Source organism: Amaranthus tricolor, chromosome 11, assembly GCF_026212465.1.
Source record: "Amaranthus tricolor cultivar Red isolate AtriRed21 chromosome 11, ASM2621246v1, whole genome shotgun sequence".
Taxonomy (NCBI): domain Eukaryota; kingdom Viridiplantae; phylum Streptophyta; class Magnoliopsida; order Caryophyllales; family Amaranthaceae; genus Amaranthus; species Amaranthus tricolor.
This window is the reverse complement of record NC_080057.1, coordinates 13,094,353-13,121,596: the sequence shown is the minus strand read 5'-3', so window position 1 is coordinate 13,121,596 and position 27,244 is coordinate 13,094,353. Positions and strand designations below refer to the sequence as shown.

General features: G+C 34.1%; 2 protein-coding genes across 2 annotated transcripts; both read left to right on the top strand.

Annotated features, from left to right (window-relative positions):
- The first annotated feature begins 2,233 nt into the window (after positions 1–2,233).
- On the top strand, positions 2,234–17,010 carry LOC130826838 (transcription initiation factor IIA large subunit-like). Its single transcript, XM_057692432.1, has 11 exons — positions 2,234–2,590; positions 2,838–3,008; positions 7,897–8,061; positions 8,443–8,500; positions 8,582–8,634; positions 8,817–8,930; positions 12,252–12,377; positions 15,635–15,698; positions 15,790–15,953; positions 16,042–16,125; positions 16,547–17,010. The coding sequence occupies exons 1-11, from the start codon at positions 2,468–2,470 to the stop codon at positions 16,568–16,570; spliced, it is 1,146 nt and encodes a 381-aa protein (XP_057548415.1). The 5' UTR covers positions 2,234–2,467; the 3' UTR covers positions 16,571–17,010.
- A 1,330-nt stretch (positions 17,011–18,340) lies between these two features.
- Positions 18,341–26,544, top strand: LOC130826836 (D-xylose-proton symporter-like 3, chloroplastic). The gene is made up of 14 exons (XM_057692430.1): positions 18,341–19,103; positions 21,568–21,646; positions 21,929–21,988; positions 22,077–22,143; positions 22,239–22,363; positions 22,455–22,556; positions 22,644–23,021; positions 23,096–23,143; positions 23,249–23,311; positions 23,397–23,477; positions 23,621–23,719; positions 23,829–23,966; positions 24,075–24,240; positions 24,336–26,544. The coding sequence occupies exons 1-13, from the start codon at positions 18,772–18,774 to the stop codon at positions 24,207–24,209; spliced, it is 1,707 nt and encodes a 568-aa protein (XP_057548413.1). The 5' UTR covers positions 18,341–18,771; the 3' UTR covers positions 24,210–24,240; positions 24,336–26,544.
- Positions 26,545–27,244: the final 700 nt, after the last annotated feature.

The window sequence follows — 27,244 nt, the reverse complement described above, 5'->3', positions numbered from 1 at the left end:
TGATAGACTCTAACAGCTTCCAACAAAGCTTCCTTAATATCATAGATCATAACCCTTTTCAAACTCCCCTTCTTCGGTGTAAGTGGTATCATAAGCCTAAGTCCTCAAAGACTTGTCCTCCACATATTCATCTAGAGGTGGACATAGAGCATAAATTGTAGAAGCAACGATAGTAGGAAGGTTACCTAGGGTCATGTCATTAGCTAGGGCATCCTCCTCCACATCCACATCATCCTCAGAAGGATCATCAACAAGCTCATTACACTCATTACCATCATCCCAAGGTACCAACTCAGTACTTTCTGCTAAATTAACAGTCGCATCAATTGGGACTTGAGTTTAAGGGGATTCGGAAGGAGTAGAAGATGGAAAAGGAACAAAGGGATTTTGAGTTTCTTGAGTTAAAATAGGCATAGGCGTAGGAGAAGGATTGGAAGTAACATTCACAACTTGATTGTCTAGGGGTACCACTTCTACGTATAACTCCAAAGAGGAAATAGATGTAGCCGTTGAATGCTCCCACATAGCATTTGTAGAATCATCATCCTCAAAAGGAAAAACTAACAATTGACCACTGATGTCGTATTTAAAACTTAAATTAACAGTACTTTGTGTCGTGTCAATTCCAATCTTAGAACATACAAGAAGCTTAAACTCATTCAAATCCATGTTCGAGTTGCATTCAAACAATTTACGTTTACCCCCAACATATGTAACCTTGTTACCACTTGTATGAATGGAACCATTCCAAAAACATGCAATAGTCACACGAAATGATGCTATTTCTACATGAATACATACAAAATCAACTTCATCACCAAGTACATTCACGAATGAAATTGAAGATTAAGCCCATTTACCTACATTTACTTAAACTAATATTATCAATTAACTACATTTACTTAAACTAAAACAATATTATCAATTAACTACATTTACTTAAACTAATCCAATATAATCAATAAATATATTCAAAATCAATTACATACATTATCCTAAACTAATTCCATATAATCAATATACATAATCCATTATGTACATTAACCTACACTAATTCAATATAATAAATATACATAATCAATTAAGTACATTAACCTAATCCAATTCAATATAATCAATGTACATAATCAATTAAGTACATTAGACTAAACTAATTCAATATAATCAATATAGATAATCAATTAAGTACATTAAAGTAAACTAATTCGATATAAACAATATCCATAATCACTTAAGTACATAAACCCTAAATAACACATACTAGCTCATAATCAACAACCAAACTCCACAAAATTTGCACAATAAGTAAAAAATCACTTATACATTACCTTAAACTGCTTGTTAAGACCTAAAGGAGTAGTGATTGCATAGAGAGTAACCTGTATTTGAAAAGAAAATTTAAACTTATGTAAAACCCTAAATTTTGCAAGAAAAAACGAAAAAACAAACAAAAATGTACCTTGGACAACTCAAAATCTATGCCAGACCACTTTATTAGTGTGGGATTAAAACAGGGAGAGACTAATTAAAGGTTTGAAGCTATTTTAATGGAAGGAAATGAGAGGGAATAATCGACTGTCTAAGTTTAGGGTTAATGAAATTGGGGGAAATAAGGAAGGAAGAGGATGGAGCTGATTTTACTACGCATTAGTTCGCTGTTATTAATAGCGGAAAATGACTTAACTCAAAAAAAGTCAAAGCCATTGTTTATTGTTAGTAACAGCGAACACATACTGTGACTTTTATTGACCTTAAGCCATTGTTCGCTGTTACTAACAACGAACATACCCAAACCACAGATCTGAGAAAAAAGTACCTATCGTGGAAAATGTTTCAAACTTTTGCTATTATGTGAATTTTTTATAATTTTGTGCTTATTCATTTTAAAAATTCGACTAGTCTATGGGTACTAAAGTTGGGCCGTATGAGTCTTACTAAATTAGTTTACTTCTTTAATAATTAATATATTATATTAAGCGGATAGACATGTATACCGACGAGTATTTTTTTGGTGTCACTATTCTCCCATTTGTCTTAACAGGCGGGTATTAACCGTCCACGTTTAAATTTTTTAAAAATCGTTATCCAGGCCCATCCATTTTTTAAGCCGGATAAATCGAACCCGGCCAATAGCCATAGCTCTAGTACGAACTAGTCATCTATAAAAATGGACGATAACAGATTTCAACACGTGGGCCCGGAAGTAATATAAACGGATGCAAACCTATTTATATTCACTCTTTAATCATCCTTTTCCATTCCGCTTACTCCGTCACCACTCCTCTCTCTTCTTTCTCTCCCGCCGCCATCTCCACCGCCCTGTCCTCCACCCTTCGACGGTTCACTTATCAACTCCCTACTTGCCCACTCTAAACACGAGTTTCATTCATACATCCTCTGATTTGTATAACTTGGTTGGAAAAAAAGGAACTCGGAGATTCTGATTTCAAATTTGTAATTGTTGAAAATGACGACTTCTGCTACAAGCGCTGTATATATTCATGTCATTGAAGATGTCATTGAGAAAGTTCGTGAAGATTTTGTTGGTGATGGAGGTCCCGGTGAAAAAGTTCTTCATGAACTTCAAGGAGTTAGTGTCTTTGTTGTGTTGTTCATTTGAAAGACGTTTAGTCGTGTTCTTTTTTTTTTTTTTAAATCAAGATTACCATTTTTGTAATCTAATTAGTGTTTTCGGGTGTGATTTTGTTGATTTTTAATAATATTGGTTGTTAAGTGGTCTGATCTGGGTGACTCTAGGGTTTTGAGATTTGATTTTTTTTGGGTGATATTTATTTGTGATTTATTTATTTGGGTTATTTTTGATTTTTTTTTTGTAGCTTTGGGAGATGAAAATGATGCAAGCCGGTGCGGTATTGCAGCCGAGTGAAAGGCCGGCTGTGCCGAGGACTGCGCCGGGGGCAGGGATTACGCCAGTTCATGATCTGAATATGCCTTATGAAGGTACCGAAGAGTTTGAAACTCCTACTGCTGATATGCTGTTTACGCCGGTGAGTTTTTTTCTCCATTTTTTTAATGTTCGAGTTTGATGATATTTGAATGTGTTCTTGGTCTGAAAAGTTTAATCAGAAAATTGTTACTCCATTTGGTATGATAATTGTTTAAGATTTAGGTTGGATTTAATGTAATGGTTTGCCATAGCTATGTAGCTTAAGAGGATAAAATTATCTTATCTATTTGGAATTTGTATTTGCAGTTTTGGCTCACAGCTCACCTTGTTTGGTCACTTTATATCAGACATTACTCAGAATTTATATTAAAGGGAATTTGTCAATTATGAAGCATGAAAAATTTGGTTTAAGAAAATAAGATTAGACTGCTACTATAATGAAAGAGCTGTTTCCGAAAAAATGAACTTGGACTTTAAGAAATTAATTGTTAGAAATTATTGTAGGGACCTGTCAAATACCGAATATAGAGCTTATAGAAGGAATTAGCCTTCCAAATAAGCAAACTGGGATAAATTAAAACATTCAATAGTTTGTATGAAAGGAACAATATTAGTCCTCAAAAAGAGCAAGAGTTATTTCAAGTGAATATTTTTGGAAAAAAGACATGTTAGTTGGGTGATTATAGAGAGTTAAAAAATGTTGCTAGGTGGTAGAACTAGCATTTGAAACATGTTTCTAATATTGCACACATATATGTTCTTTCAGTTTTAGTTGATCTTCCTGTGTACAATATTTTATTACTCAATTTTGTTAAGTAAATCACATCGAAACATCTGGGCATGGTTAAGCAAGACAAATGTTTGTGGATTTACCTTTGTGAAAGCAAAGAGACTTTTTTGATTTGGTTTTGATAGAAACCATCATGTGCCACTGCACATGAATAAGAAATGCACATGATTTGATCCACAATATTTTGTTTAGAACAAACAAATGTACACAATTGAGCTTCCCTTAGTTTTAAACCTCGCTTTGTGCCTTGTGCACCTCGAGCTCAGGCTTGGGTGAAAACGCCTCGGTTTGGTGAGGCAAAGCCCACTATAAGAGGTATGCGCCTTGGGCGCCTCAATGTGCTTCACGCCTCATCCGCCGGTGCGCCTTCTTGTTGGGTTGGGTAATTAACTTATCCTTTTTTTTGCAAATTGTTTGTTAGAAAAAGAAGTAAAACTCAAAACTCAAATTTACTTGAATATGAAGTTCGAAAAATCGTTCCTTCTTTAAGAAAAATAAAAAGCATGCGAAGAAGAAAACAACTTTCGGAATTTTTCGTATTCTCATTATAATAGTTTTATGCTAAAGTGGTGTTTGACGCAAAAATGATAAATGTTTTATGTTTTTTTATACTAAAATATGAATATCATGTTGTTTGAAGAATTATATATGTATCAAAATTGAATTTTAAGCTTGAGCGAAAATGTGCGCATCGCATACTAAAAGCTCGCGCCTTCACCCTGTGCTTTGCGCCTTGGCTCTAAGGACCTTAAGAGCCTTGGTGAGCCTTGCGCTTTTTAATACTAAAGAGCTTCCTATATAAAGTAGAAAAATAAAAAGTAAAAAAAAAACTATCATTTTTTGCAGATCTGTACGATGTATTTATTTTATAAAATGATCTTATAGGAAACTTTTTTTCATCCTTTCTATTATTTTAGTATGGACATCATTTTTTTTTTAAAGATTGAATTAATTTTACATATTCTACCCCACCCTTAGATCTTTTAGTTCGCACTCGGCAGACATTTTAGCTTGTGTGTGATGAATGAGAAAAAAGAGCAGTTAAATTGAGGATAGAGACAAAAAAAGAGAGAAAGATAGCACGCTGCAATACTCTTGATTTTATAGCTCTAGGAGAAAACAACATAACTTTTTCCTATTACAACATGGTGTAATGAACCGGTAATTGCAAATGTGAGAAAGAAAGAGATTAGGACAAAGAGAGAGTAAAGAAGCAAGGTAGAGAACAAGTTACTTAAGAACTAAGAAATATGGTAAGAGAACAGAGAGTAAAGAGAGATAAAGAAAAGAGAATTGTAAGAGGAAGAATTCATATCGAATTAATTTCATAACAAGTCTTTGTTTTTCCTAGCTATCATAACTCCTCTTTATTCTTCTTATCACGCCTCTCACGCCTCTTATAGTTTATCAACTGTAGATACAGCTAGTGTAATAATCCCAACCGCCAAAAGTTCTATCGTATCCTCAAGGTGGGCATCTAGGTAGGTGGCAAACATCTTAGCATAATCCTCCTATGTTGCCTTCAAGCTTGTTAATCCCTCCTCCCATTGCACTAGGATCAACAAATGAGTTGAGTCCACTACTCGAACCCAAAGAACTTCACAAGTTTATGTCATAAATTGCTCGTCTGTGGTGAAGTGGCTTAAGGTGTAGCTGCTCAAGCAACTAGGAATCATGGAAGACATGGTGAATTAAACACGTACTGGGTAGTTTCAATTTGTAGGCACATTTCTAATTCGTTGGATTATCCTATAGGGGCCATAATATGGCCAAACAAGCTTCTCATTGATCCTTGTAGCTAAAGATCATTGTCAGTATGGTTGTAATGTGTGGTATATCAGATCCATCCTAACTAAGACCTCCTTGCCATGGTATCAAAGCAAAGCCGCATTGACTCAGAACGGTTGAGTTGACTCGGATTTTCAGGCAACCGTTCTGAAATCTCGCGAATTATATGGAAATGCGGCGCGTCTCCACGCTTTAAGCTCGTTTTAGCCTTGTTAAACTGGAATTTATAGCTTGTTACGGGCTAGTTCCAGCGTGTTCTGACGAGTCTGAGTGAGTCTTGGCGAGTTTTACCATTTCTGTTCAGATCTTACCCACAAATGTTTAAAAATGAAAATTTAAAGACCAAAAACTTACGAGGTAGGAACATTAAAACAACTGGTGGCTTCAAAATCTCCAATCATTGAATTCCCAAAATAATATCGGATTTTCCCAATTGGAGTGACGGGCTACTATCTCTAATCTATGTAAGTACAACTTTAGTCCCTTGCATACCCTTGTCCAACAATTTCTTCACCATTTCTTTAGACAGCTCCATCTTTTACATTCTTCACTCGGTATTCTTAGTTTCTGATCAACAAGGGTCGAAATAAAATTATTTGTAGCCTCTGGATCAACCATCATAATAATCTCCTCTATTCCAACTAATTTCATAATTATTGGGTTTTTAATCCCTATTGCGGAATTTAATGATATGTTCACCGGTTCACCTATATCTTCCCTTCTCCTTCTTGTTCCTCATCATCCTCACTCCTATCATAATACCAAGTTCGTTCTTGCTACATTTATGTTTTAGTGATCACTTACCATCACATTGGAACATAACTCTCTTTTATGCTTCTCTCGAACTTCTGTAAGGGTAAGTCTTCTCAAAGATTCTCTATGGTCGTTGTGTGCTTTTTTAGCTAGGTATTGTGAGGGAAAAGAAGTCTAGCTCAATTTTGGGTTCGAGGATAGTGTTTGAGGATCAAAACAACTTGGGGTTAGGGTTAGGGTTAATATTTGCGGGTTCAGGTTTACTGTCTAGCCCAATCCTTTCCCCAAGCCAAGAAGTAGTCCCAAACTTTTGGTCTATTTTCTTAGCCCAATCCATTGCTTGTTCCAAGGTTGTAGACCCCTAGACACTGAATTCTTTTTTCACATTTTCTTTTAATCCTATCAAGAATGCCTATAAGTCTTGCTTCAGCTCCCTTCTCTAAATGGCTAACTGCTTCTACATTGTCACCGTTTTCTCTACTAACAATCATTGTTCATTAAGATCTCCTTCATCAAAAGGTTTGAAATATCTTATAATCAGTGGTTTCAAGTCCCTCTATGTTGTCAACGGTGTAAGTTGGTTTTCCCATTAGTACCAAAGCAAGGCTTTGCCCTTTAAACAGACCACAACGATCTTTGCTTTTTCTTCTTCATTTAACCAATAAAAATAAAAGTACTTTTAAGCCCTCATCAACAACCAATCTAGTTCTTGGCATTTGAAGAGTGGTAGGGTCAAACTTTCTAAATTCATTGCATCCTTTTTCATGGCAATTGACATTTTTTGACTAATTTCTCCTTCTCTTCCTCCCCTAGATTCGCCTTGAACAAGGAACTCTTCATTTTAGCCTCCAAATTTCTATGAGGATTGGATTCCTCTCTATTGTAATTTCATGATCTTCTCTGGTGTTGTCATGTTCCCTTGACATTCTTTCTTCCAATGCTGCTACTTGCCCAGAAAAATGATCCTGTATTCTTTCGAGATCTTGCTCAATCTGTTTTAATTGTTGTGGGTTAGTAGGGTTCACCATTGGATCAACAGTACTTGATGAATGAGAATGTAGCAATTAATTTGAAGATAGGGAGAGAAAAAGAGAGAAAGATAGTGATGATTTTATAGCTCCAGGAAAAAACAGCACATCCTTTTCCTGTTACAAAATGGCTATACAAAGTAATGAAGCCTAACAACTAGATTCAAAAGTACATATATAACCACGTTTTTTATATGTCCAGCTGGCATAGCCATACTATTCTTTGCTCTTCCTTATATTCTTCTTATTACGCCTCTTATAGGTTATCAACAGTGTCTCTTTCATAGCTGGCGTGGCGTAATGAATCTGAAGTGATTTATTTCTTTTGTTAAATCAATAAGTGGAGAACAATCACTAAAACAAAGATAATGCACAAGGATATTATTTAAACAGATACTATAATATTGAATACCATTTTGTTTTTAAAGTCATATAATTCGAGATAATAATTAGTTTTGATTACATTTTAGTTATTGCTGGAAGATTATTTATTTATTCTTGTTCAAATCTACGATTGATGAAATATGGTTCGGTCAGTTCAATTCAAATTGTTTACCACAGTATATAGTAAGAGTTAAATATTTGAAAATATCCTTTTAGAGCTTGAATTTGATGTTTGTGCTCTGTAGACATCGTTGCAGACTCCAGTTCAGACTCCTTTGCCCGGAACAACAGAAAGTTCAATGTATAATATTCCTACTGGATCTACAGATTATTCTACTCCAAATTCCAATGAAGGTTTAGGTACCCCTATTGACATAAAGCTTGGAGCTGGAAGACCCGATCCATACATGGTATTTCAATCCTATCTGATGGTTTGATGGAATGTCTCTTGTAATATTTTTGTTTTTGTTGTTGTTGTAGTTATTTAATTGATTTATAATTCATGTATTCGTTTACTAACATTACTTTAGTGTTTAAAGTTGGGCTATTTGGAGGTGTATCATACAATTAGGAGGTTGTAAAAAAACTTGCCCCCTTAACTTTTTTTCTTACTCTTTCATAGGGAGACTATATTGTTGGAAGGTGCACTTTTGTCCTCCCCCCCCTTAAAACAATGGAAGAAAAAGGCCTGAATTCTTGAAATATGAGTGTCAAGCTTGTTAATGTGTGTATTTCGTATTTATTGTTTGTTTTGGTTATAGAATTGTTGCTAAATTTTAACGGCCTTACAGCTACCACCTTCATCATGGATGAATCAGAGACCTACAATTGGTGTGGATGTTAATGTGGGTAAGTATAAGTCAATGATATATTGTTCAATTTGCCATCTTATCTTTAGTGGTTAATAATAACATTGTGTATGTAATGTAGCTTATGTAGAAGGACGTGAAGAGGTGGATAGAGGAACCTCACAACCAATTCAGGTGAATCTTAGTCTTTGCTTGGTCATTTTTCTTAAATTTCTTGTATGAGGTGCTTAAGTGATGCGTTCAGTTTTTTGTCAATATTTTTTTTTATTTTGATCAATATGGAATTATGAAATACTTGTGAACCACAGTTTAACCTATAGCATTCCACTCTACTATCTTTTGGGATCTCTATCCAGGACTTCTTTACCGGACCTACTGGAAAGAGAAAACGTGATGAGTTGCCACCACAATTTCAGGGGGGTGGATATATACCGCAACAAGATGGAGCTGGAGATAACTTTGAACTGGAGGTAAAGATAACATCCTATTTCATATGATACATGCCTTGTACGTATGTCATAGATGTTTGCAAGCTGTTCTTTAAAGTTTTGAAAAACCTTGCATGCATTATTGCATTTCAGTTTGTAGGATATTTAACTGAAATTTAAGCTAATTAGTTGGATTTTCTTATGTCGAGTGATAAGAGAAGGAAAAATAAATCTTGTATGTGCTATGCTTATATTCTGCTTGTCTAAAGTAAATGATTTTGTTGGTATTTATTGTACAATTGTCATCCCTATGGGCTTAGGTTGAACTGTATGATATAAGGTACAAGAGCAGTATATGCTGCTTAGTTGCTTTTATTCCTTTGATATACTAATAAAAATGTTGATGGTGTGAGGGTACGAGTCCTGGCAAGGAACGATAAGGTTTTCATCATTGTGTATCATGGAAATATTTATTCATTTTGCTGCACATCGTTTCTGGTTAAGCATGCTTGATTTTAAATTCTGACTTGAAATTTGGTTTGGATATCCCAATCTTGGATATGCATTCGACATTTAGTTGAGATACCATTTATTGAGGAGACTACAAGAGCTGTTTATGAGAAATGGTTGATGAAACATGAATGAAGTCTTTCGAGAAGAAATGTCAATTGTATGACTATCTAGACTCTTGAGCATCAACCATGTGTTGATTTTATTCATGAATTGACTTAATGATAGAGCTGCAAAATATGAGATAGCCGGGTAATTGGACTGTGACACTTATTTAGCTTGGAATCTTTTTCATAGAGGATGGACTTTTGACTTCCTTCAAAAATGGTTGCTAATAGATTGAATCCGTCATTCTCAAAATACTTTGTGACGAATCCTAATGATGATAATGTTTATGTGATTCCTCTACTGAAATATTAGTTTATCATCAAGCTATTTTTCTATGCTGCTAGTAGAAGATGTGGTCACTTAAACAAGCATGAGTCAGCTAGACTATAAAAGAGAAAACAATCGAAGATTTCTGCTTTGGATGTCCTACTTTTTTGATGTAGATGTCTTTGTTCATGCACAAACTGTCTGGTTTTCTTTCTAGTTTAGTTGAATTCTCATTAGGACAATGTTCTATGCTAACAATGATAATATTTTCATGAATTAATAAACATTTGTTAACTTGTTGCTGACCAACCACAATGATGATAGCTATAATGCTTTTTATGCTCACTGCGTATTTGTGATTTTTCCTATTGCTCCTGCGTTACTTGTGTTGACACTTGACATCACATGCTCTAGCGATAAGTATGAGATGTAAGTAAGAGTTTTGAAGGATAAATGGGTTTAACTTTCTAATTTCATCTTATCTTAACTAGATTCATATTTCCTTTGAAATGAACACCATTTCTTCAGATCTTGTTTCACTCTTTAAAATGTTTAGATCTGAAACTTGACTCATCAATTAGCGTGGAAATGAAATGAAAAATTAGAGGTTTTATTTTTTTTTTTACTTGGTGGGTGATTGTCCTTCGGTCAACAAAGACAGCTTTAATAGAGTCAGTTTGCTGGGACTTTGCTATATCACTTTTCTACAATTGATACTAGTAATATTATTGAGTGGTGGAGGGTTGTTGGGTGTAAGGCTCAACTTAATATGTTCCTTTGTATAAAACTTTGTTTCTCGATGAAATTCATAAATTTTAATTTTCCTAAAATGAGAATTAAACACTAAAACTTTACAAATGGGTTTTTCGTAAAAATACTAAAAATATTTATTAGTTAGTGTACCCGTGTTTAGATCCTAAGTGATAAGTTTTCCTTGATTGATATTGGTTGTACTATTGGGTAGAGGAGGGATTGAATAGGCTCAACTTCGTATGGAAATTACTTCTTTTCTTGATAGAATCAAAACAAGAATTTAGTATTTTCAAAATGAGATCTGACATTGTAAAACTTTACAGAATGGTTTTTTATTATAAAATAATAAAAATATTTTTTAGTAACTGTAATTGTGTCGAGATCCTAAGCTCAGGGGCCTACTTAATTTTGTCTATTGACATTATTGTCTAAGATCCCTTTACAATTTCTTAACAGTAACTTTAACATTTAATGTTAAAGTGACTATTTGTTCTGTATATATTTTTGGGGGATTAGAGTAAGCATAAACACAACACGAACTGTGTTGGCCACTGGCAGTTTATTGTTTTGGGATGATATGTCAAGATTACACAAGTTATTTTTTGTACTTAATGTTGAAGTGACTGTTTTTTTAGTAAGGGAAATTGTTGTGAGATTATTTGGTACAATATGCTCCAGGAAAATGGATGTTGACTTTTGGGCATAAAGAAAATATTGAAGATTCCTACATTTACCTATTGTTTTGAAAGTATTTATAGCAATAACTACAAATTGGAGCTTGCTGTGAAAGAGAGACTAAATACGGAAGGTTATAATTTTGGATGTTTGGAGTTAGGCAGTAATATATGATATGGTGATCGAGATGGTTTTAAAGATGCCATATTTAGTAGCTGTTAGAACATATGGTAATTGTTAAGGAACTTCCTTCAAGTTTTACTAGACTCTATGATACTGAAGAATATGTATGTGCTAACATACGAATTATCTAGGAACTGCTTTTAAGTTTCAAGATACATAATACTGTGGTTTCCTAAGCAAAATAAATTGGTTAGTACTTTCACACATCAGATAGTTCTGGTTGAGTAGTCAATTGGCGGAATGTACCCCCTCTTACCTTTTTGCATTAAAGTTTGTGTGTTATTTGTAGTCAGGAAATTTATCTGTGCTATAGTTCCACAATTGGCTCGTTAACTCATATGCATTTATTTATGTAAAGTTGCACATGATCCTTGTTATCAAGGGTCATTTGGAAGCAACCTCTTTTTTTACAAGGGTAAGATGTATCTGACCTTTCCATAACCCCACCTAGGTAGGAGCCATCTAATGGCATTGGGAGTTGGGATAATGAAAATTTTCATAGTTCCACATATGTTTAGATCTTGGATCTAAGAGTTCTAGAAATCTTGAGCTTGAGTTATCTAAGCAACATGTGCGAACTGCCAAGGGTTTTAATTTTCTAATGATTGTTTCTTGATTTCTTCTTTTTTCTGCCTTTGAGCAAATGAGTTGATTGCTTTTTGTAATGTGTATTACTATCACAATGCGTCTTACTCTTGTGTGAACTCAGATTGTTATCTTTGCTCTTTGATCTTGTTTATTAATTTACAATATTTTGTATATTGTCAAATACATATTTGTTTGTATAAACATTTACAAAGGGGCTTACTTTCTTAACATTGTCATTGAGAGTTCTTAGTGGAGTAACTAACTTTTAATTTGTATTAGTTTTTACAAAGCAAGCCTACCGGAAAAGGTGGCACATTTGAATTGCAAAAAGGATGCTCTTCCAATATTCCACAACTAGATGGACCAATTCCTGATCCTTATGATGACATTCTTTCCACACCCAATGTAAGGTTTTTGTTCCCTTCTATTCGTCTAATTGCTAGCTTGTTCTATTTTCTTTACATCGTTTTCCATTTTTGACAGTAAATTGTTGTTGCTGAGCCATTTGTTCAACTTTCTGCTTCTCTCATTGTCCATGCTTGCATGGGTACTGTAGCAGCTAGTCGATTTGATTGATTTTAAAAAGTTTGTCAAAGTCCTAAAATGTCTTACATTTTTACTTGACCAATCTTGTGTTCCACACTTGGGTGGGGTTTATTAGAATCTGCAACCGACAGTTCATTATATAGATAACAGGGATGTCACTTTGTCCCATGTCACTTATCATTTTAATGATATTGGCGTGACTCCCTACATTAGCTTAATTTTTGTCAATATACAACAAATGGGGAATTGTGTAGCTGTGGATGAGATGTGTGTGTAGTTTTGTGTGTTTTATGCGGCGACTTATGCAGAAAACTGGTTTGACTTTATATCTAGATCCTATTATGTTGTGTCATAATCCAAAGAGAATATTCGTGATTTGAGTGAGTCCCAATTTACTCAAAGTTGATAAGGCCTTGTGTACTGAATTCTTGCATCCTCAATGTCTTTCTCTTAGCAGTAGCTGTTCGGCATATAAGTTGTTCTCACCTTTTTTGTTTTGAATTTGTTGAACTAGTTAGAGCATATGTTATTTATGTCCTTTATTTCATTGGTGCTAAAGATTGATAGTTCTGTGGTTTTAAATTATAATTGACTAAAGTAAATGACTTATTTAATCATGTGCACTTCTTATTTAGGTGAAGTTGCACTTGACGTTTGTTATTACTAATAAGGGTAATATTGCGACATCTAACCCCCAAATGCCACATTAAGTGGCAGACACTTAATGGCATTAGATAATGGAATGAAAATCCCCTTTCAGCCCTCCTTAACAGTGCACTCTTAGTTGAAATTAGCATTTATATATATTTTTTTTTAAAAAAAATTGATTTTGGCTGAAGTTAGATTTTGTTGTTTGTGCTACTCTGTTTCGGTGAGTTTGGTCATTTGTAAGATGACTTTTTGCTTTGGTAATCAAAATCAAATTTATTGTCCACAAAATGTTAATTTTCTAATCATAAAAGACTTTGCCGAGATAATTTCCATTAACTTGTAACCTAATTGAAAAACAGAGCCAACGATGGAGGAATTTTTTCAATACCTTTATTCCTTGACTAATGAAAAGTCTTTCTGGATTATGAGTGGGGAAGCTTGGTTCTGAAATTGCCACTTCTTCAATAAAGAAGTCTTGATCATACTTAAAACTTAATACTAGATGTCTTGTAATAAATTGACTTGAAATGTGTACATTTTTTGTGGAAATACTGGATATTTAGAGGGCTGAACAGAGTTTGGTCTAAACCGCATACCAGACCGAATCTTGGTGTTCTGTATGATTTAAAGATGATATATGAATTATGAAAATTACGAAACAAGCAAGACCGTAGACTTTATATATATATATATATATATATATATATATATATATATATATATATATATATATATATATATATATATATATATATATATATATATGGGGTAATCGGGTGGCCAAGCTATGCAAACAATATTTATAAACACCCTAAACACTAACACTACACATAGTATAGCAGTAGAAAGAGATCGAACCATAGTATAGCAGTAGAAAGAGATCGAACCATAAGGACAAGATTTGTAAGACTCTAAATTTAATGTAGGAAAGTTATATGATAGGTTGGTTGGTTGATTGGGAGTATATTTATAGACCTTAAACAAAGGGGGGAGAAAGCTCTAAAATAGCCCTAGGAAATAAGCTTGCAAAGAAATGAAAATCTGGGAAAACAAATTCGGCCAAATGGGGTCTTCATTATTCGGCTAAATCAGAATCTTGACAGCAAAATGAAGTCAGCATGCAGCACATTCGGTCGAATATAATTATGATTAGGTCGAATATAATTATGATTCGGTCGATGCATAGGCCATTTGGCGGAATTTGTCTCTATTCGCCAAAACAGATGTCGTAGTACCGAATGAATAATGTTGCAGAATTGCCGCCTAACTTTCTAGCATGCAACTATTTTATAAAGTTGCCTAACTTTAGTTTATTTAACAAGTATTGCCCAACTTTCTAACTTTCTTTTTATATATATATATATATATATATGGTCAAATTTCAGTGAAAATCAAACTTATACGAGAACCGTAAGAATCAATCTGTTTAATAAAAATGTATTACTTTTTTACAGAAATGTGTTATTTTTGGAAAAAAAATTGTTGCTTTTGTTTAAACTTTTTAGCAAAAAAAAAGCGTTACTTTCAGAAAAAATATGTTTTTAAAAAATACAAATATAATATAAAGTAACACATTTTTTACCGAAAAGTAACATCGTTTTATGTAAAAAGTAACACTATTTTGTGAGTTTTTTTCAGAGTGTTTTTTAAAGTAACACTTCTCTGCCTAAAAGTATCTATCTTTTTTATTAAAAAAAGTAACACATTTTTACCTAATAGTAACATCTTTTTGTAAAAAAGTAACGCATTTTTGTCAGGTAGTATGGTTCTCACGGTTCTCATATAAGAATGGTATATATGTAGGATCAAGCAAGAAGGGTATTTAAAATAAGAAGGATAAGAAGGATTTTTCATAGTCACTATATATACAGAAAATGATTCCATGTTATAAATTACGAACATACTTCAGATTTATGACATAGTATCGTTTCTGTGTCACAAAGTAACTTACTATTAAGTGCTTTTAGCTTGATCGTGACCTTAGATTTTTTTTATCTTATTGAAATCAAGGGTGTAGCATGCTTCTTATTTTTCTTATTTTGAACACCTTTTTATTGGATTCTTCCCATATATATATATATATATATATGTATATATATATATATATATTCCATTACCCCTATGCCATTAAGTGGCTCCTACCTAGGGTGCATTTTGGAAGGCCCGAATGTACACAATCTTACTCTTATTAATAATATAAATAAGAAGTGCACATAATTTAATAAGTCATTTTACTTTAGTCCATTATAATCCAAAACCAAAGAACAAAATCTTTGGCCCTATCGAAATAATGGACATATTTTTTGAACTTGATGTTTAATTTTCTAAAATTTGAAGTTTTTTTTTCTAAATATTAGGATTTAAAGTCAAGTGCTTTTTATTCTCATGATAGAATTTGTATTGTATTGAAAGGGCTATTTGCTTCAGTAGCTTATCTTTACCTTTTTGTGTGTTTTACCTTGAAGATATACAACTATCAAGAAGTTGTTAACGAAGACTACAACGTTGTGAACACTCCCGCTCCTAGTGGTATGCTTAAAAAGTTCTGCTATAATACCTTGAAGTTGAAGATGATGGTTTAGTGTGGTGTGAGATCTTATAATTGCCATGTTTGCTGTAGACCTGCAAGCTGGTACCCCTGCTCCCTCTGTCCAGAATGATGTCGGTGATGTAAACGATGACGATGAACCACCTCTGAATGAAAATGATGATGATGATCTTGATGACATTGACCAAGGAGAAGAGCTTAACACACAACATTTGGTTCTGGCTCAGTTTGACAAGGTAATTCATCATCAGTTTTGACATGAACCCTTACGTTGTTCTAGCATGTATCAGTCAAGTAATTGCTTTCGAATGATGTGTTGCTTAGGTGACACGTACCAAGAGTCGATGGAAGTGTACCCTTAAGGATGGCATAATGCACATAAACAACAAGGACATTCTATTCAACAAGGTTAGTTCAATTTGACACTGTTTCAGCTGTGAAAAGAAGGGTTGTCCCAAGATCTGCGTTACTGAATAAATGTTAAGAACCATTGCCCAAATATGGTTTGGTTAAACTGGATTTCAGTGTCTTGTGTGAGATCGTCTCATGGATCAGCCCATTTCTCTGATTGATTACATCAAGATCGTAAGTAATCACTTTAAAGTTATAAGTGATTACTTTAAGACTTCACTTTAAGGTTATAATTGGTCATTTTAAAACTGTAAGCTATCACTTTAAAATTATAAGTGATCATTTTAAGACTGTAGATGTATATGGGGTTAGCCCAATAGAGATGGTCGTACACCGAGACCGTCTCATTTGACAATTTGTCTGGTATATTTGTGTCTTTGTTCTGGTATTTATTTACTTTTCTTACTTTTCCTGGCAGGCATCTGGAGAATTTGACTTCTAATTTTATGAGGATACAGCCGATGGAGAATATCAATGGCACTTAAAGTTATCCTAAGTTGCCATTCAACATATGTTATCCTATTTTAATCTTTAGCTAGGTCTTTGAAGGTTGTGGACTAAATCAACATTAAGCTGGTAGAAGATCTTATCAATGTGGCTGGCCTGTTGTATATAAAGCAAGAACCATTTTGGCATGTGATTCAGATGGCTAAGTCGGACTATCGTCATTGTTAAATCGAGTGTGATTTAATTAGTTATTTGGACTCCAAACATTTGGATCATCTACTAGAGAGCATTTTCCCCAGCTCTCTTTTTATTTTGTCACATTAATATCGTTTTGTAGATTAGCTTCAAACATCATGTTCCGGATTTCTGCATTTGTATCGTGTGGTGTAGCAATTAGCATATTTCTAATGATCTAAATGAATCTCATTTATTCAATTGCAAATGGAAGGAGCAAGCCTCAAAATGATCAATTACAGACCATATATAGATACATATTGTTGAAAATCTGTTGTATTTCCTAAATTTGCTCCTAAATTTTACAGTATGCATAAATGACTAAAAGATCTTAAATCTTCATTGTGTACTTTCTGCAACTATGCAATTTGATTTGAATAAGCTGTAAAGATTTGAAGACGCCTCCGTTGTGTTATCCTTCTCGTTGTCTTTATCATCGTCATTGTTGGTTTTTCCGTGTATCAATTCCGGCTTTCCTTGTATAAATTCCGGTTGTAAAGGTGGTGCCGCTTCAATGAGTGGAGTCAACAACGGTATTGGAGCCTTGGCATTGTCATTGGCAAATACGAAAGGATTTGAATTATTGGTGTTGATGTAGTTAATATCAAGAGAAGGCGGAGATTGCTTTCTCAATCTTGTTGGAGGTCTACTTTGTATGGTAAAACCTTGAAATCTTGTATCATCCTGCATGTTTTTTATAGAACGAATGCCGTGCTCAATGATCTTCAATGGAAATTTATGCGGCAAAAGAAAATAGATCTTAGGCGACTTGAAAAAATGGGTTGTAAATAAATTTGAAAGATTTAGAGGAGTAAATTATGGCTTCCAAATTTGGATATTAGTTCTAATTTCTTCAATCAGTTAAGTCTTGGGTGGCTTTTGGCCCCTTTTGTCCCTTGATTCCAGGAAATGCTGTTATCGTTTGCATGAATCATAATCTTTACCATTTCTCTTTCTATTAAGCTCACCAGTTTACTTTTATTTGAATTCGGAAAACAGTTTTGGTAAAAAATTAATACTCACATTTTTATTTGATGTATATATGCATTTTTATTAAAAGAAAAGTTAAATCATTATGATTAGGAGTGTTGGATTTGCCAAAAACGTATTCCATTTTTACTTGCTTTTAAAATCGACCTTTTAGTTTTTTTAGAGAAAAAAATTAAATGAATTTTCTTTTTGAACTTCCCAATGGTTTTTTTTTTTATTTTTTTTTATTTTTTATTTTTTTGTAAATGATTTTCAATTTTTAATTCTTATAGAGCTTTCTTTCATTTTTTTTTCATTTTTTAATAACTAAAAATTAATAAAAATATTAAAATTTAATCTTTACAAATAAAATATACAATATTGTTTGTCTAGAAGTGAGGTATGAAAAATTAAAACTTTAAAATCTCATTTCTACTCAATTCGACAATAATAATTATAGTTTTTAATAAATATATAAAAACAAAAATAATTCTTATTATCCAAGAGAAAATAGTGAGATATTTAAATTTGTTAGAAGCAGATGAATGCATTGAAAGGAGCAACATTATCCATTTGAATAGTTGCAAGCAGTATCTTAATAGTGTGTGAATAGTGTATTTTTGTAGTATAAATATACATACACTCTTGTATTGTAATTGCACGAAGATATACCAATATACTAATCTGATATCAATATCTTCTATTATTCTTCTCCTTGTATTACAATTACTCCTGATAAAATTTTAATTTCCTTTATATTTTTTTGGATTTAGATTTAGTTTCCAACTCAACGAATGGACAAGAAGGAAGAGCACGTACAAATAATGGGGACAAATGAGAAGTACATGTCTTCCTAATACATTTTCCTGTCTTCAGTTCATGTTCTGCTAAATGCTAACAATTGCACACAAATTAGAAGTACAACAATTATAGTTCTTTTAACTAACCCAATTCCAATATTTTATAGAAGGCTTTGATCAATTGTGCTCCTACATGTCATTAGAAATGGTATCAATTACCAGTACTACTTGGACCATCCACCTGCCACAATTCAAAACTTCACTCTTCAAGAAATCATTTACTCCTTTTACAAGGTCTGTGTCCCACATTAACATTATTAACTCATCATTGTTCTCGAACTTTCAGTTACACAGAAAAAAATTGAGTGAAAAAAGGAGGAGAGATATTGTCATGGAAAAACCATCAATTTACGGTCTTGAAACTTCACTATTGTCTCATAAGCTAAAAGCCCAGAAAGAGGATTACCCTGTTGAACAAGATTTTACAGAAGTTGAAGTCTTTTCTTGGTCTTCTGTAATTTTGCCGTAAGTAATTTTTATTTTTGTATTTTCTTGCATTTTTTTTGTTTTTTTTTTTTTTTTTTTTTTTTTTGTGGTGGAATTGAAGTTAAGCTTTGAAAATTTGATGGGTTTTAAATAATTTATCGTTATAATGTCGTTTTAATCGAGTTAATTATGCATAAATGACTCATTTGGTTAATTGGTTTGATTTGCTCCAATTTGCTAACTTTAGAAATTATTCACAAGACGATCTTCAATTAGGTGCAAGGGTGAATTTATTACCTGCTAGTAATTACTAAATTTACACTTTTTGGTGATCGAGTGTTATGCCAAACTCGAAGGATCGCTCTGAGAATCCTAAGTAACTATAATCTGGAAGAGTTTGAATGAAGTCTTGACGAAATTCTTTAGATATCTTGTGTAGACACTAAAAGAACTGTATTTGAGGTGTTTGTATTGCTCTTTTAAAATTTAATAAACAGTTAATGCCAAACTTAAAAGATAGAAATAAATTGGGACAAAATAAAGTAAGAAGAATCAATCTGAAACAGTAAGTAAATTTCTGCTCTTAAGGTAAGTAAGTAGTATAAAGCTTGTATATGTTGCTATGTGTAGTTGTATCTTGCTTGAAGAAAAACATCTTTTTAAGTAGGCTTTAATACTTGACTGTAAAATTTGAACTCCAAACGTTCAAATCATCAAACAGCTATATTCCTAATCTTCAGGAGTATTGATATGCAAGTCTTTTGATTCTAAACGAGTGTTTTTAACAATAATTGCTTCAAAGTGGAAATTTGATTTCTAATTCTTATAGACTTGTTCCACGATCTAACAACCTACTTTTCAAATTCAAACACTACAGAATATATACCTTCCACAAAGTGTGGGTTATTTTGAATAAGATAAATTAAGTTTGAATAAAATCAAACATTAACTACCAAGTCAAAATCTTTTGTAGCAATAATCTCTGTAGACAACACATCAAGTTTTGTACCTAAAGATTCAATGCTTTAGGCATAAGAATAGGAGCATTAAAGATCATCTTGATTACCTATTCTGCATCATTATCCTTTTCCATTCCCAATTTTCTTAAATCTTCTTCTCCACACACGCCAACAAGCTCATCAGTTACTTCATCTTCTAGTCGTACAGAAAAGTGATGATACCTTTTTGGAACTGATGATATCGTACAGAAAAGTTAGCCATCTCCCAAGTAGCCTACTGAGCTGATTGACCTTGCCATTGAATTAAGAATTGAACCATTGCCTTATTTTGATGCTTGATTGTACGTCTACCTAAGAGGGCTAAAGGTTGCAAATCTGTTGATACATCACGACTGTGAAACCATTCTGGAATGTGGGCAGCCACAGGTAGGAAACCATGAAAAAGTTTAAGTTGGGACACATGAAATGTATTGTGAATTTTAGCATCCACTGGTAACTTGAGTTGGTAAGCAGCTTTTCCAATTCTTGCTAGGACTTGAAAAGGTCCATGAACTTCACCAGAACCATGCAAAGTTAGGATTAGGAATTTGTAGTTTTGATCAGAAATAAATGGAGTTGGATAAAGTCTTCTTGTAGTTTATGCATATTCTTAATGTGGTTTAATAGAATGAGAATGTATTGGATACTGGATAGTTCCTTTTGTGTTGGTAATAGAAATAGATGTGAAAGCTTCTTCCTTTTGTGAACTTGTGGTGAGATTTAGTATTTTAATTTATTCCTTGATTATAAGAAATTAGTTAAGCGACTGGCCATTATGATAATTTAAGGAATTAGTTAAGTATTTGAATATATTCCTTGATTATGATTATCTAGAGTTTTAGTATGAAATTTATATAAACAAAAAAATATTCTTAAAAAAAAGAAAAAAAACGCATGTTTAAGCAAATAAATAAAATCGGATTCCAGTTTCCGACTCGGATTAAACCGAGTATCCGGAATCCGAATAGCCGGTTTAATCTGGGTCGGAACCGGGTCGCACTTTTAGGTATCCGGAAAACCGGATACCCGGATTTCCGGATCTGGATCGACCCGATATCTGGTTTTGGATACCCCTACCTACCACTACTACCTATGCACTCACCAAGTAACTAAAAAGAATAACTCTAAAAACACTAACAATACTTAACAAAGTATAAGCGAGACAAAATACTTTATAAGTTCGGTGTTTTGCTTTTACAATTATCCTCACTCAAAGATAAATTGTAAAACTAACTTAAGAAGACTAAATCTAAAATCGTATGGTAATAACTCTTCTTAAGGTAAGTATAAAGCTTGTATATGTTGCTGTGTGTAATTATTGTATCTTGTTTGAAGAACAACTTACTTTTTAAATATGCTTCAATGTCTTTCATCATCAAAGGTCCTAACACAAATTAGCCTTATGATTTTGTTTTGAAGTTAGTTAAGCTATTTTTTTACCAACTCACATGAAGTAAAAATTAATCTTTTGATTTGGCCTAAAAATTTTGATATTAAAATTTCAGGTTTGTATTCCCTGCATTAGGTGGGCTGCTTTTTGGATATGATATTGGTGCTACTTCTGGAGCTACTATATCATTACAGGTATTCTCTTCTTTTCAACTTATCTGTACTTCAATTCAGTTCACTTCAGTATTCATGCTTTCAATTCACTTCAACACCCAGAAGTTCAGTTTTGTTTTAGTAGTAACAAGTTCAGTTTAGTTTTGTCGAAGAAATATGTTCAGAATAGAATTATTAACATGAGATTATAATGAGTTGGCATAGTGGTTAAAGGATATTTCTTTCACTATTGTGAAAAGGATTTAAATCTCAACACCTAGGCCCCGATAAAATGAGAGCGTAAAACTTTTATTGTTAATGCAGTCTGCAGAACTTAGTGGAACAACATGGTTTAATTTGTCAGCAGTTCAACAAGGCTTAGTGGTAAGCTTCTTTTTGATTAATGACTTTGCCTGAATTCAACATACATTTGGAACAAGTCTTGTTTAAAACCATTTGCATTGTGATGTAGGTGAGTGGATCACTTTATGGAGCTCTTTTTGGCTCTATTTTTGTCTTTCCAATAGCTGATTTCCTTGGTATATCTTTAGTGTTCAATATAAATTTTCCTTTATACTTATGTTGCGTTTGGGATCATCAAAATTAAATCTCTTCTTCCTCTTAAAATATGAAGGAAGGAGACGAGAACTTGTTATTGCTGCAATCCTTTATGCAATAGGTGGCCTTACCACTGCGTTAGCTCCGGACCTGAATGTGCTTTTGGTTGGGAGGCTTCTTTATGGCCTTGGCATTGGTTGGGTGAGACTTTCATTAGCTTTTGGATTGATTCTATCCACGAGTAAATGATCTTGATAGTAATTAAATATACGCATAAATTGAGTTTTTGTAGGCTATGCATGGGGCCCCTCTTTACATTGCAGAAACTTGCCCTTCCCAGATTCGAGGAACTCTAATTTCATTGAAAGAACTCTTCATCGTTCTTGGCATCTTGGTATTTTTTCACCGAGAATTCACTTCCCTTTATTCTTCTTGTTATCCATTTTTAATTTCATATGTGGCACCGTTGCATTTCTATTAGTTGGGTTACTTTGTTGGTAGCTTTGAGATCAATGTGGTTGGAGGTTGGCGTTACATGTTTGGGCTGAGTGTTCCACTTGCTTCTTTAATGGGCCTTGGAATGTTAAGTCTTCCTCCTTCGCCTCGTTGGTTGCTTCTTAGAGCTGTTCAAGGTGAAGGATCTTTACAAGAATACAAGGAACGAGCTATTGCTGCTCTTAGTAGACTCCGAGGCAGACCTGTTGGTGACAAGGTGTCGGAAAAGCAAATTGAAGACACAATAGTTTCAGTGAAGGCTGCTTACCAAGATCAGGAGTCGGAGGCAAGCTTTTTAGAGGTGTTTCAAGGACCTAATTTAAAAGCATTTATAATTGGAGGAGGTCTTGTACTTTTTCAGCAGGTATTTCTTTGAACTCATACTTGTAACTAACCAACTAACGAGCTGCATTAAAGCCCACATTTTATATTCTTCAGATAACCGGGCAGCCCAGTGTTTTGTATTATGCTGGTCAAATTCTACAGGTAAGCCAAAACTTACCCAAGTCATTCCTCAGTTTCATTTAATGAGTAAGTTTTTACCAATATTTTGTATGCTTGATTGACTTATATTTTACCGATGGTTATTAGAGTGCTGGATTTTCTGCAGCTTCTGATGCCACGCGAGTTTCAGTGTTGATTGGCCTATTTAAGGTATTGTAGTTAGCAAGGAGTAACATACTGGTATTTGCATAAGTGTATGTTGCGTTTGTTAATGTTTCTCAATTCCATTTTCCAGTTTGTTATGACAGGAGTTGCTGTTCTTAAAGTTGATGACCTTGGAAGGAAACCCTTACTTATAGGAGGTGTTACCGGGATTGTATGTACACCTAACCCGTCTTTCTCTCTACAGAATACATATGGGAACTGTTAGCCGGAGTAGATGTTATTCTTCGCCTCCTTAGTGTGGGGAAGAGGTGCTTACTTGCTAAATGAAGTCTTGTTTCTTTTAATATTGTATAGGCTGTGTCCTTGTTCCTTCTTGCGGCTTACTACAAGTTTCTTGACGGGCTCCCATTAGTTGCCGTAGCAGCCTTACTTGTATACGTCGGTAGCTATCAAGTAATTTTCTATGATATCATCTCATATAGACCATCTTAAAAGAGATAGCTTACATAAAAGGAAACCGTAGTTTGTGACTGACGTTATTTTTGTCAAAATGATGCCTCAGATATCCTTTGGACCTATCAGTTGGTTAATGGTATCAGAAATATTTCCCCTTCGCACAAGAGGAAGAGGAATCAGTCTAGCTGTTTTGACAAATTTTGGTTCAAATGCTATCGTGACCTTTGCTTTCTCACCATTGAAGGTCAGAGTTAAATTTAAGTTTTCTCAAGTCATTTTCTTATTAGTCGTGTAACATTGGTTCCTTGGCTAGTCATGCAATGTTCTTTGCTAATATTTGAAAGTTTTGCAGGAGTTGCTTGGAGCGGATAATCTTTTCCTTCTATTTGGAACTATTGCTTTTCTGTCCCTCATATTTATAGTGACACTGATTCCGGAGACCAAAGGCTTAAGTCTGGAAGAAATCGAGGCTAAATTGTCGGAATGAGATTTGGTTCAGAGGCTACAAGATGAGAACTGTAAATTGTTTCCTGACTTTCCTCCACTTAAATAAAAATTCTAGTCTAATATACTGTTAATACATAAGCATTGTAAACAGTTTCTTTTATACTAGTCATTTTGTAGCAATTCAAGATGATGGGAGCAACAACTTTGTCTTCTTAAATTTGCACTTTGGTAGAGAGCATTCAGTTCTGGCATGCTGATACTTGACGTCTGGATTCAGTTCTGAATGAGTGTACTCTAAACCTAGGTACTAAGATCACTTTTTTCTTTTTGCATTACAGCTCCTTATTATGTCATGGTATTTCTTGATCTTCTCTTGATATCATGAGAATTCAAAGGCTGAAGGAAAATTCTTGAAAAGAATTATTATGGTGGCTTCGTACTCTGATTGAAGAGCAACTTTTAGTGTCTCCCGATAGAAGTAACAATGAAACGGTGTTACTCGTGACTTATGAAGGAAATGCTGATGGAATGAGATATGTGAAACAACCAGCGTTCTGCAAGTTCCTGCTGTTTAATGTAGTGTAAAGAAGAATAATTTATATGGGTGAAAGTACAACCAATTTCTGAAGAGATGACCTGAGTTATCGGGTAGACCAATCCTCATAGCTCTGCTATTCTTATGATCACTCTGAAAGCTAGCCTTTACACCAAGAAAAACAGTTTCCGATTCTGGTTATAAGCTTGATGTTTCTGGGACCAGCCAAGAAAAACTACCGTTTTCAGGATTGTAATCAGATGGTATATCAGGCAAAGTTGAAACTTTTAACCAGTTGTCTCATTGTGGGTAATACAAAAAGCCCAACTTGAAGACCAGTTCCATTTCCTCCTCGCGTAATGTTCTTCCAGCTTAGGATCACTGGCCTTAATAATTTCTTCCTTCTTCCAACAATCACCAACCCAATCACTCAGTAAATTAGCATCCGCATCATGATTATCAATGGGCCTTCTCCCACATCCCACCTTGAGTAAGAATATTCAGAAAGCAAATACATCAGTTTAATTGTAGATCTCCGAGCAATATATCATAAAGTCTAGCAAGCCAATATTACCCAACCTGGCATTCTTAATGTCTAATAAGACATTACTTGCCTTCATATCTCAGAGAAGGACAACTTGTGCCCATTCCTCATGAAGGTATAGGAGAGCAGATGGCACCCCCTTAATGATCTTAAATCTCGAACGCTAGTTTGGATTTGATTTTCATTGTTTTTAAGGAGAAATTTGTCGAGGCTCCCATTAGGCATGTAATTATAGACGAAGAGCTGCTCTTCTTTTTTCTGCTATAGCCAAGGAGCTGTACTAAGTTTCTATACGGCAGCCTTAACATTCTTGATTTTTCTGCCAAAAATTTTTCTCATCCCCGTTTTCAAAATCATTGTAGACTTGCTTCCCTGCTACCAGGGCACCTGTAGTCTATACACTCTTTTAAATCTCCCCAAAACCTCCAACTCTAAAAAGTTCAGTATCTAAAACCTTTCGTTGCCCATAAAGATCTTTGTATGAATATCTTTGAGAGGTGAATTCCGTTTCCCAAGGTTCACACAAACCACACAGCTCTTGGAATCAAGAAAGATTGATGTTCTTTGACAAATCTTGTGGAAGAAGAGAAACCGACATACTTGCGATCAAGGAGTACTAAAGAAAGATTGATGTTCTTTGACAAGAGACACTTGGTAGCCTTTGGAAGACCTAGTGGAGCTAATGTTACATCTATCCTCTCTACCTGACCAATTCACCATAGTCTATCCAAATTTGCTTTGAGTTTCCACTATTTAGTAACAGGGTAGTATTGTTCATCCCTGTATCAGAAATCAGAATAGTATGATGCTGAAGCAGCATCAACAGATATTAGGCTATCAACATCAATGCCTACATGATTACCATCAATATCTCCCTATTCACCATTGTGGTAAGTGTTTTACTCTACTGCGAAAATAGGGTTGGAATGAAAGCCAGTGCTGTAAGTTTTGAAGATTCCAAAACATGACGATGAAAGTGTGTGTTTCTGTACAAAGGCAAGTCCAGTGCTAGAGCAATTGGCTATCAGAGGATGCATCGCAAAAAAAAGTTGTCAAGAAGGATATACAAATTGATTGGGTCTGAAGATCATGGAGTGTAGATAGAAAGCATGAGTGGTTTGTTATTTGGAGAAGACCATTTGGGAGGATTATGGCAAGTCCATCAGGAAATAGATTATTGTTGGGTTCTTGGAAACCATTTCAGGTGAACTCGTTTCATTAAGACAAAGTGTAAAATTGAATGAACTTAGAATAGAAATTACTATATGGAGTTGATGTACAAAAACAGTGGCCATTGAGGAAAACATTAGAATTGTGCTTATTTTAAGGATAAATGACAACGTCTATATAGAAATCATTTGCACTGATGACTTCTTCTATCCAACTTGGCTTGCCTTGTGTAAACCGTCGTTTCACTTGCACACAACTCATCTCTTTAAATTAAGGCTTTGATTTTATTGTATAGGGATTGATAACCCATTGTCCCACTCAATTTGCTATATTTGCTTTCGGTAGAATATTAATTTAAGATGGTTGTTAGTGGGAGAACAAGACAAAAAAAATGTGTGGATGAAATAAAATGAGATACCGATATGACAACTGAAGAGAGATAATAAAGTCCATATGTTTGTTCTGTGGAATCTTGGGTCTGAAAGGAACACCCACATGTTTAGTCATCACAACCCAATTATTCCTCCTAGAAAGTTCACTTTTTTTTTCTCAAAAGCAATATCATCATCATCCTACCCTGTGTATCCCGCTCTTTGAAAAACTCTGGATAGGATCTGGGGAGGGAAAGACCGCGGCAACTCATAACCATAAAGGAGAGCGCGAGCAAAGGAGCCCCGGCTCGAGACGATAAAGAGACGCCACTACACAGGAAAGATAACTTAAATGCCTGTAAATAAATAAATAAGTGGAATCAACTACAAGAAATAAAACAAAAACTAATAATAACAGAACCGAGATAAGCAAAAGGGCAAGAACACCAAAAGGT

Coding starts and splice junctions, on each gene's coding strand:
- LOC130826838 (XM_057692432.1), top strand. CDS start 2,468: ATGACGACTTCTGCTACAAGCGCTGTATATATTCATGTCATTGAAGAT. Junction 2,591..2,837: donor TTCTTCATGAACTTCAAGGA/GTTAGTGTCTTT, acceptor TTTTTTTTGTAG/CTTTGGGAGATGAAAATGAT. Junction 3,009..7,896: donor CTGATATGCTGTTTACGCCG/GTGAGTTTTTTT, acceptor TGTGCTCTGTAG/ACATCGTTGCAGACTCCAGT.
- LOC130826836 (XM_057692430.1), top strand. CDS start 18,772: ATGTCATTAGAAATGGTATCAATTACCAGTACTACTTGGACCATCCAC. Junction 23,312..23,396: donor TGTTGATTGGCCTATTTAAG/GTATTGTAGTTA, acceptor TCCATTTTCCAG/TTTGTTATGACAGGAGTTGC. Junction 23,478..23,620: donor TAGGAGGTGTTACCGGGATT/GTATGTACACCT, acceptor AATATTGTATAG/GCTGTGTCCTTGTTCCTTCT.